The sequence below is a fragment of the Melanaphis sacchari genome, unplaced genomic scaffold, assembly GCF_002803265.2.
Source record: "Melanaphis sacchari strain LSU unplaced genomic scaffold, SCAv2.0 Contig79_pilon_pilon, whole genome shotgun sequence".
Lineage (NCBI taxonomy): Eukaryota > Metazoa > Arthropoda > Insecta > Hemiptera > Aphididae > Melanaphis > Melanaphis sacchari.
In genome coordinates, this window is record NW_020271559.1 from 1,068,876 (window position 1) to 1,081,474 (window position 12,599).

The 12,599-nt window shown below is 22.1% G+C and overlaps 1 protein-coding gene across 4 annotated transcripts in view; it reads right to left on the reverse strand.

The window, feature by feature from the left end:
* LOC112601473 overlaps nt 1-12,599 on the reverse strand; it is a 107,087-nt gene that overhangs the window by 26,555 nt on the left and 67,933 nt on the right. For 3 of the 4 annotated variants that reach the window (XM_025349117.1, XM_025349120.1, XM_025349118.1), the window contains 2 exons: nt 8,250-8,365; nt 8,049-8,181 (listed from right to left, as the gene is read on the reverse strand). In XM_025349117.1, coding sequence (XP_025204902.1) covers nt 8,049-8,181; nt 8,250-8,337 — 221 coding nt within the window. In that variant the 5' untranslated portion in view covers nt 8,338-8,365. Of the gene's footprint in view, nt 1-8,048; nt 8,182-8,249; nt 8,366-10,996; nt 11,113-12,599 lie in introns of those variants that run through there. The other variant, XM_025349119.1, reaches the window with a different exon arrangement.

The following is a 12,599-nucleotide window of genomic DNA, read 5'->3' on the forward strand; positions in this document are numbered from 1 at the left end:
ATATAACTATAAGTTTATACTTAATATATTATTTATAATCATATTTAGAATAATTTTAAACTATTTATATTGCGATACTATTAACACTACTTTTACGAAACGTAAATTAGTAATAATATTTCTATTAAATAATATTATAATGTTAATTTTATTATTGATTATAATATGTGGTTTATTTTTAACCAAAATTACTCTAACCTATTTTATTACTTATAAAATATATATTACTTATAATAATATTTATTAGTTATAAGTATAAAATAACTAATAAAATTTTTTTAGAAATATAAGCTAACAGAACGTATTCTCTGTTCAGAATAGTCTTTCGTACTTTAGATATTTATTTTTTCAATGATAATGAATGAAAATATTTTTGGTGAAAAAATTAATATATAGCATAATTTATAATATTGTAAATTTATATATTATTATTATGTGTAGAATGTACTCGTATGTACATCTTAATATAGAAATGTTATGCACTGACTTTAAACACTCTTTAAGTAATTATAGTAGAAATCAAAAACTACTCGTCGCAGGACATTTGTTTCACTTTATTCTCTGCAGCATAAAACATCATCGAAACTCTGTTAATATTGTGAAAAAACTATAATATGCAACAATTTTAATCACCGAGCATTAGGTAAATAAATTTGAGTTAAACTAGATTAAAAATCATCAAATTTTAATTTTTTTCAACACTTAAATACTTATGTGATTTTATAGTATTTTCATACGTTAAAAAATTAGAACAACTATCAAATTAAGAAGAACCAAGGATATTCAAAATTATACCTGAATAAAATCATAAAACATGATAAACTGAATAGTGTTTTCAATTCAATTGCAAAATTATAGACAAACATTATATATTTAAAATATTCATAATAAGCTTATGTCAAACTATATGTCTTTGAAAATGTACACAAAAATATATTATTATTGATTTTAATAACTGTTTTATCAATTTATATATTGTGGTTGATATTTAAAATCAATTAAATATGTTATACGCAACAATAAGCATATTGTATTTATTTAAAACTCACAACGGTTGTGTAAAGTTAAAATATTCACTTTATTATCATCATTAAATTTTACATAAAATCGATTCTTAACTATAATATTACAATATAATAATATTTCTAGACTACGTAAGTTAATATATTTTTTTTGAATACCTATTTATTTGTTACAATTTTATTAATTGAATAATTTTAATTTAAATAAATTATAGCATAATAATTTGTGATTGAATAAAGTACGAGTATAACATTTTCATGTTGCAGTTTTAAAAAATAAAATGTACCTATATGATATATTTAGTATTGTATAGCTAATAAATTACCCTATAAAATGTCACTTTTTTTTTTTATGCGATAAACATATTTATATTTTTGAATTTTGAGAACTTGATACAAATGACATAAAATTTATAATTTTTTATTTTTATATTAAGACTATTGATATTTCATCGAGTTATTTTTTAGTCTTAATTTTTCACACAGACATTGTATCGTTAGGTATATATCCATATGTATACTGAATTCAGTTAAAAAAAATCGTAAAGAATAATTTCCACTGAGTAAACTATTTATTTCTTTTTTCCAGTTTCTAATTGAATATGTCGATTTTACGAATTTGTCAACTTGAACATCCACTTATTTACTTTTTATCGACTCAAATCCCCTGTTCTTGCACTATACCCTACATCTTAAACTTTTTCATTATTATTGAATGTATGTGTATACGTTTCTGTCTGTATTTCTGCTAAATCAAAAGTTGCCGCTTTTTAGCTACTTGAACAGTTTTGTAATTTCCTGGAGTTCCTCAAGAACCCGGCAAAATTGAATTTATTTTTGAACTGTCTTTGTGATGTTGATAATGTGTTTTCATTTTGGATATAAACGTAGACTTTTGAAATTTGCCATAGCACTAAATATATCAGAGTATACACATGGAGTTTATCTATTGTTTTGTAAATATTTTCTCTTTACTTTGTTGCATTTGCAGGTGAATTATTATAATAGAAATCAGTTAACAGTAAAAAAAATATTATTCCTGCTTTAATGGTAAATGTAAAAAGTAAGTTGATAACTATTCTATTGATCGTTGAATCAAAAAATAATCGTTTGTTGATTGTAGAAACGCTGACAATATTGCGTCAAATATATTTTAATGGAATCTAATACTATATTATAATGTCATACAAATAAAATATTTCAATATCTTGAGAAATACACACATTAATAAAGTGTTATATGTAAAAAATATTTAATAAATAACCTCTGTGAACCGCATGAAAATTTTAAGAAAGCACAATTCAAACTCAAATGTTGAGTGATAAAATAAATTATAATACATTAATTCTACTAACGTGAATTTAATATATGAATTTTCTATTTTAAATATATACCTATAAATTATATTTTTTTATCAGAAAACAAGAGAAAAAATTCAAAATATTTTCATGAAATGATGCTGTATTCTGTATAAATATATAATTATATTCAAATTTATTTTAATATAATATTTCTAATTAAGTGATAAATTATAAACTGTGTGGAATTATACACAAATGTATCCATTCAAATTGATAGTTAATGATAGTTATTACATTTTTTTTTAAATTAAATTAATATAAATATCAAATTCAAAAACTGATATTATTGATTATTATTTTGTCGCTTTATGTGTAATTAATTTTGCTCTTTATATATGTCATTTATGATGAATGTAAGTAAAGCCAGATTAATGTGACAGTCCCGATATATCTTTTATCAATATTGTTTTAGATTATAAGTAGAGTGATGAATGTATTGATTTAAAAAAAAAAATGTGTGTTTTTGTTTACATGTATACACTATAAGTAGATGATAAAATGCTTTAATTTTCAACTTTTAGAAGAAAAAAAAAATGAGAAAAAACAAAAGTTTTTGTAGAAATCCAGTTTTTGACAAAATTAATTATCCCTTTTTTAAGTACGTATTACTTAAAAACAAATTACTATAGATACCCGATATTTCCATTAGGTTATATATTTTAATAATTTACTGTGTATGAATGAATGATACAATTTTAAAAATATGTCTACTCTTTTTCAATTATTTATTGAAATTTTAAACTTTATTTCTATTAATGCTTTAAATTTTCATTTAATAATAAATACAAGGTTTCTCATAAATTATTCTTGTAAATATAAACATATTTAAAATACATAGATATAATTTTTTCTACATATATTTTAAGTAAAAATTTTGAAAAATTACATATTTCAACTATAAATAACGATATTCATTATTTTGTTATAATTAAAAAGTATAATTTGTGGAAACTTAAAATTTTTATGTATATTATTATACTTCTACGGATTACATACAATTATATTATACAACTAAATATTTTCAGCAAAAAATAACTTCAATCTACCAAATTACCTACTAATAGTAAAATAAATTACTTTATTTAATAGAAATATCAAAAAATATAATATGAAATATACTAAATACATAGTGATATACACCACAGACTGTCTTTGCTTTGAATCATTTTTCGTATACAATGTTATAATATCACTGAATTCACATTTAACATATCTTTTACCGTTATCTACCCAATATCTATTGTATAGTATTATAGTAAAGTAGTGCCTAATTGTGCACCTTTTTAATTGTTACATTCTACCTGGGCTGTAAAACTAAATTATGAAATTTTAGCATACTCTGCTTTTTTTGTGTATTCTGCATTAAACGTTTTTTTTTTTTTTTTTATTTGTATAAACATATTTGTAATAATGATTGAACTTTACACAGAATACAATTTCATTGCTTTACATACGAAAAAAACAACATAGTTAAATTTAAATAGTCTCTTCATACTATCTATTGAGTAGTTACGTTATGAGTGTTAAATTTTTATCAACGAATTTTGACTTGTTATCGATGTAGAATTTCATTTGTTGAATGGTTGTATTAGAAATGTGAGTTTCTTTCTTGAAAAAATCACATTTTCTGGAGTTAGATTTTGTTGGATCTTTCCTATCTAATAGATTGTTATTGTGAATGCTGAAAAGGACGGTTTTTTCTTGTGGGAAACTATTTTTCCGCTACATGTATTAGTGCATAGTGCACAGCATGACACAAAACTTATCACATTAAATTAATCTCATTTTTTCCATTGACTTCTTTCCTCTAAATAATAAAAAAATTAAACAACACTCAACCCGATAGAATTCTGTAACACTTGATAAACTCATTTATAAATTATAGGTGATAACTATTAGAAAAATAAGATAGATCAATATACATGTGATGAGTTACTTAATATTAAGTATATCATGAAAAACCGAAGAATGTATTTGTAAGTTCAAAACTGTCATCAAAATTTCTCAAATCTTTTCGGAATCTGTGGATTTAAATTTCTATTAAATTTTTTTTAATTGTATACAAATTTATGATCTAACTTAAATACATTATATAATTTAAATAATGTTATACCAATTCAATTTATGTTCAAATAATATGTATAGTTAAATGTAAGATTTTATGGCCATAGTTTCTATAGATTTTGTTTTTTAATAAGAAAAGAAAAATGAAAATCTGTAAATTTGAAATTTATAAACCGTGTTTGATTGATTCGGGTGATATAGGTAAATACTTAATTTATCATGTCACTTTTAATTATATTTGCATTTTTAAGTATTAAAACTTATTTTACCATACATTCAATCTTAAGATTGTTGTCAGTATTTGTTTATGCAATTGCATATTTTAAAATATCAGCCATATGCTAATTGTATATTATCGATATACTTTTATCATATTATATGCCATTTCATATTTATAAATAATTTTTATTTATGTTGGTTTATTATATCCAACCAGGTATTAATCGACTTCAATTATTGTCTCTCATTAACAACGTCCAATCGACAAAAAAATATAATACTAGCCTAATTTACACACAAAAACAATTTTTCCATGATTGAGGCTACGATTTAAACAATAATGACAAATGGCTGCGAATACAAATGAATGTTACACCAATAACAAAATTTGGCTTATATCGACTTATAAAATAAACTTGTCTAAACAAAGGAAGAAATAAAAGCACTTAATTTTTACATGGTTGATAAACACAATATGTCTAGAATACAAGATTAATTACTTAAAGACGACTAGTACACAAAAAAAAAATATTATCATATCTGAACTAGGTGTGTACTGAACCGTTTGTGATAATATTAAAAGATAAAATACATTTTATTAAAATACCACGTAGTAGTACATATTATAAAGATTAGAATAAAATTAATAATCTATTAAATCTTTTCTGCACGTTGTGTAAACTTAAAAAGAAACCTCACAGCAACAATCAAAACACAAAAAACGATTCAATAATTATTTTATGTATGATAAGATAAATCAATTTACAAGGTGAATATATAATTATATGTTATTTTAAGCAGCTTTACCTTCATGTTATAACTATACACACAATCAACAATAAATGCACGTTGGAAAAAAAAGGATTTTCCATTCATAAAAGTATAAATGTTTTATATTAACAAATAGGTATTAGCTAATGTATCGAAATTATTTTCCGTAGGCATAACCAAGTATTATACTATTTATTTATTGTATCTACATGGATATTAATCTTTTAACATTTTGTCACTAAATATTTTATAAATTAATTATTGTCATTCTAAAATAACATATAAAATTAAATATTAAAATATTTTAAGCATAAGATGCGTAGTCGGTTAATTTGATAGATAGTTAAAAGGAATCTAGTGAAACAAAAAACGTATATTAAGGAAGCGGTTATATTCAATACGTAGATCTCAAGTAATAAAATTACAATAAATAATTTAACCAATATAAGTGCAATAAAGTGCTTTAAAAGATTTTTAAGTTTTAAACCAGAATAAACTGTCTCCATTAACAATCCAAGTATTACCTATACACGCTTTGCAATATATCATCTCAATATAAGGATGGTTTTTTAACTGATGGAAATTAAGTGAAGTATTAAGTTTGAAACTAATATCTATAAAAAAAAAAAAAAAACAATACGTAAAATAGTACGCCTATATTAGAGATGAGTGGGTTTATCACGAGAATTTGAGATTTAATAAATATTATGATTATACGATACTTATCGAGATTAAATGTCACTCTCAAATCCTAAAATAACTAATTAAACGTTTTAGATCACTTAGAAACTTAATGGAATCATTTGAATAATCAATATATTTCAATAGTATCATGTCGCCTATGAAACAATGTAATTTGTAATTTAATAAGTTATGGCCTATACTATTGACTCTGTAAATAAAGAAAACAAACGATGGGACATAGCGTAGAATAAATTAGACTTCGTTCCAAATGATATGGAATAATAAAACCAGTAGACATTTATTTTTTACATTTTTTTTTTTATAAACGAATCCAAGGATTTAAGAAGCTGCAAGCTTGGCAAAGTAAGATGACTAAGCTTTTAAAAATTGTAAGCTTTTCTTAAATAAAATATATAGTTTTCGAGTAACCGAGGAATTTGTTATAAAATTATGTATAATACGTTTATAAAGTTAATCGTGACGTCATATAGTTGTAATTCTTGTCATACCATTTTTTAAATTAAATATAAATGTATAACATTTTAGTGTCAAAATATATTTTATTATTAAATTTCAATTTATATTAAGTTATAATTCTGTTCATAAATTAAATAATTTGAGTATATTAAAAAAATAACATTTTTCTGACATCAATTTACAAATCAAATGGACTTATAATTTACAGGATTGAATTAGAATTAAAAGTACAAAATTTTCTACAGAATTGTAACTTATACAAACAATTTATATGTACAATACATGTAAATATATATATATAAATCAGATAATATCTAAAAATGCAATCAAATATTTTTATTATAAAGTTTCAAGACATAGCTTGTAGTAATTTTTTTTATCAATTTTTAAATATATACAGTGTACAGTGCATATTTGAATTCATACAAATACATTAAATTATATTCGTATTTAATGGTTTAAGTACTAGTTTAAATGTTAAGATTATTCAACAATCAGAAACTTAACTATAAATTTAACCCTTTTGAAAGTTTTACTATTATATTATTTTGAATTGGAGAATCATTTTGAAACCAACGATTTATCATCCGTAAATTTAATACAACTCTACACTTTAATTGTGTATGTTTAACGTTAAAAAAAAAAAAATAATAAGTATTAAATTTTCTGTTATTCTATCCAAATGCCAAAAACTATTTATTTTTTTATTTTTATTTCATTATTTTTTTTTTGGATAAAATATATTTTGCTTATTTTCAGTAAAAACATCGATAACGGATAAATAGTACTCAAAAATAAAAATCATGTGCATTAGGTTCAATATTAAGAATCAATAAAATTGTTCTCTGTTACTTAAAATGGTTTGTATTAATTTATTTTTTGAATATTAATATTTATAGTTAAAATGAATTTAACGGTGTATGGTTCAACGCATTCATATAAATTCAAAATAAAGCGAAAATATGTAATAAAATTCATAATCGTAAACATCGTAATTGTAATTATTTTAATGAAATTTGTATTTATTATTACCCAAACTTTTCAAACTTTTATTATCTATACACCTTATGGTTATATAACTTTTAATTTTAAAAAAAAGTTATTATTATACGAATTACAATTTAAATTATGCCATCTAAGGTAATTTAATAAAATTGGTTTCCAATATATTGCTATGTTAATACGAATATCAAAATACATATTTTATTTAAACTTCCAAAATCATTAATATTCAAATTTAAATCCATGTCGCAAACTTATCAATTAGAATCAGTTTTTCTTATTTTTTAAAAAGAAATATTAATTTTGATTAATTATTATGTATATAATATATTCCATACATCAGAGTGAATACATTGAAAACATTTCAATGTTTATACTATATAATAATATATATATATATAGAGTATTATGAATAGTAACAGTATAATAGTATAATAGTGAGACTCACCCCAAATTTCTTCGACGATCTCGGTCTCTCGCTAATTTTGCCCTACGTCTTAAACAGCATATCACCATTAGTGCCAACAATGGAAAACCCAAAATGCACGATACCATTGGTATGATTATCTTTTCTGGGGTTACTGAAATCATCAAATATATTTGCATATGAGATTATTCTGTTCTTTAAATTTTTCATTTGAAATCTTACCCGTTGGGTAAATAATTATGGTGGTGAACTTTTTGTTATGATGATCTATGCCAGCTGGAAATTCAGAATCACTTTGACTTGAAGACATTATGACGATATTTGGTGGTTATAAATTCCTAAAAAAATATAATTTATTATTAACAAGCTTTAAATTTAATGTAGTAACTTTAATGTATGCGTACATAAAAATTTCAGTGTATTTGGTTTTGTTTTTAAAGTAGGTATTATTTTATTCAAATACATCGATTACAAAATATTTTAAAATAAATAAATCTTAGAATAAAATTAATTGTTTATAGTATATTTTATTATTATATTATTATTATTATTATTATTATTATTTTATTACGATTTCATTGATATCAAATAAACGATACAAGAAACATGTACGGTGGACGTCCTTAACACTCAATCGTACAGAATTAATAACTTATGATAAAAAAAAAAAAAAAAAAAAAATAGAATATTTTATTTCTGTTGTTAATGTAAACAAAATTATACATACCTAAAAAAAAATGAAAATAAAAGTGATAGTAAAATAATAATAATAAAATTTATGGCAGAATAATACATTATAAATTTCAACGTATACGTTTCAGACTTCGAGTTTTATTAGCTATAATTTATATTTATACGGTGTAAAAAACGTTTTACACCACAACCAAATTTATACTCCTGTTAGGCACCAAAATGAATAACACGAAAATCCATCACTGCTGTATTGCGGCTAAAGTCTATCCTTTATTATACCGCTCACCAAAATTGTTAAACAGGTGAAACAACCACTAAACCCGAAACTAATGAAAATATATTATTATATTTTGAAATATTTTATGCTCACACCGTTGGCAACCGAATACGTTTATAAAATGTCACTGCTTTTTCAGTCGGCACTATCTTTAGTGTTTTTATGCCAAACTACTACAATAACCGTATTTACGTGTGTATTATGTTGTAATAATTAGTAGTACGATAATATAGTAATATAATACATAAAATAAATTATACACTATCTATTAATTATACACCTTGCGTTCGTTTGTTTGAACTCTTATAATTAAACATCATATTCACATTCGCCAAAACCAGAATATGAATGTGTGATTGGTATACATTATACAGATACAGAATATTATTGAACTACCAACAGAAATATACGAATCAATACACTTTTGTAGTGGAGTTTTAATAGAACGATAATATTTATTTTTTTTCAGGGTAAGAGGCAATAAAGTTATCCTCGTATTGGGAAGCGGGTTTGGGGTTTTAATATATTTATAATTATAGTAAATACATTTTCAAACTATTATTAAATAAAATGAAAGTTAATATTATTGTTGAAAGAGAATTCAAGTGATTGATTCATAAGGTATGTCGTTGAAGAAGAGTTCTCAGTATTACTATTGTTGTAAAAAAAGAGTTGTAACCTTTCCCCATCATGATAGAATTTAATTAAGGGACGTTATTTTTTATAATTTTTTAAATATACTATTATGCATACATTTCCATAAATCATTCATATGATATAGCTTAAAATTATGTTGATAATATTATTCTAGATTTCTAATTACGTTTACAAATTAATTTATTTTATATAGTTTTGTTTGATATTTGAGAAGTCATTATATTTTGAGGGACTTAACTTTTAAATGATATCTATAAAAAAAAAAATTAACTATTCCAAATTTAATTTATATAATTCAATATTTATTAAAACACGTTCACAGTGCAACAATAGTAAACAAAACGTGAAAGTACCTATAATGTATAAATAATAATAGAAATGAAAAATTTTTTGGGTCAAAACTATTTATTAAATTCTATCAGAAATTTATGTACTATTTATAGTTACAGAATATATAAACTTTTTTTATAAAACTGCATTGATTATAAATTAAAAATAAAATATTTTTTAATCTTTATTACTTAACTAAGTATAAACTAAAACATTTTAATGGCTCGGTAGTTTTACATACAACTAATCACATTATACGATAAGAAATATCAAATATTTTTAAATACTTTAAATAATAATATGTCAATACATTTTTTTTTATATATATATATATCATACAACAAAAGTTCAGGCTTAATATGAATTCTTTAAAATATTGCAATATAAGCATTATAAATGTTTAAACAGGATAAATGAACATATAATCTACACTTCTTTCATTTAAATTTAAATTTAAATTAAATAAATAGAATACAAATAAATATGAAATTTTATTTCATAATATAAAATATAGATCGTAAAATAATATTATATGTTTTTAGTTATGAAATATATTAAGTAGGTAATGAAGTTTTTCGTTAAGGGTACCTTTAATCAAATAAACAGACGAAACTCTAAAATCTACATATAATAAAAATAATTCTAAAATAATTAAAAATAAGTATAACATATATAATATACATCGTATACTATAAAATATTATCCATATATTTTACTTATTATTGTGCAAAATAATAAATGTAATTTGCTGTCATATTTATTATTCCCACACTTTGTGTTTACGCCTCGAAGGATTTGTAACATGATCGTATAAAAATACAAAGTGCCGTATAAAATATAATTACAATTTTAAAAATCTCAAGTGGCAAGTATACACAATTCAAATGGAATATGCTGCTACCAATTGGTGTGATAGGTATAATAATATAATAAACTTGTTAACGTATCAATTCTCGATGGATTTAAAACAACGCAGCTGAGAGCGTTTTTAAATTGAATCGTACATACATACCTGCTTGCATTTTCTTTGAACGGTTTTCTTTTCTATATTAAACGAACTGTATAATAGTTATTTTAAACAACTGAGAAAAAATATTTATTATGATATTATGATATAGATATATATAACTGTTGTTGATAATATTATCATATTCACAACACATATTATTATAATATACAGATACTTTGTGTTATTATTACAATATAATACTACGCGCAACAACCGCTTTTATTGGCTTTGTCGACTAGACTGCCAAAAACAAAAAAATAAACGGTTCTTTAAAAATATTATTACTATAGTGGTTGCTATTTTTACTCACACTACATGGCATAGACCCTGCGAAGAACAATATTAAACGTAAGTAAGCGAGAGTATTCACATTAAAAATGGTATAAGCCGGTTGACGATTAATACAATGTGTTTTAACAAACATCATTAAACTATTGTTTTTATAAATTATATTTTGTTAAATGATTATAGCAATAGAAAGTTAATATGCGTACAATTGTAAGTAATTGATTTAAAAATGTATAACTCTAAACTAAAGCTTAATAGTAATAAATATTTTAACTTAAATTTTTTTTAGATAAATCGGTCTTATAAATATTTAGTATTTATAAAAAACGAGATAAATAATGCATAGTTTTATTTTTCTGTTATGTAAGTAGTGAATCAAATATTGCGATTTGTTATAATCTGATAAAAAAAAATAAAAAAATTTAAAAATCTCATTGTAAATACATTTCTGTATAAAATAAAATTTAAAACAATATATCTCTGTTTTATGTTTTAGTATAAAAGAAAACAAACAAAATAAACTGCACCGGTACATTAGGTATAAATATTTTTTTTTTGTTACACATTTTTTTAAATTTATAAAATATTATACAATTATAATTTACGTCTTATAGTATGACGTATAAAAAAAAAAAAACCTAAATTTACTATTAAATCTTCAGAAAACTTAAAAGTTATGTTAGTTTTATATATTTGGAAAAATATTATTGATAAAATTAATTAAATTGATTTAATTAGTGAAATAAAAATAATTGTATTATTCAATATTTAGGTCAAGCTAACAATTTAATATCTGTGTAGTGTGCTATTTATTTTTTCTCTAGGATAAATTGACGCCAGTAAAAAATAATTCTAGAAATAATAATGTTATATTCAGTTAATAAATATTGATATAAATAGAAAAAAAAATTTAGCATTATTCATCACTGAGGTAAATTTTATAATATTAATAGTTTAAAATACTGTAGGTAGTAAAACTAAGGACTAAGGAAATTTAAGATTTGTTAAATATTTACTTATTACTATTAAACAATTAATGAACTATTAATATACTTGTAAAATAAAACATTGTTGTGAATAATTTTTTTTCACAAAATGTTGAATGTTGCATGTACAATAGTGAAAGTAATAAATTAAAAGAAATTTAGATTATAGGTACAAAGCTTATGTGCGTTCGAGATAAAGAAAAAAACAAATATATTGTTATTGCTTGTGATTTTAATGGTCAGTTAACGTCTGAAAAAACAACGCTAAACTACATTTTTCGTTTAAACTATAATAAATCATTTCAAATCATTAAGAAACATTTTTTTTTTCA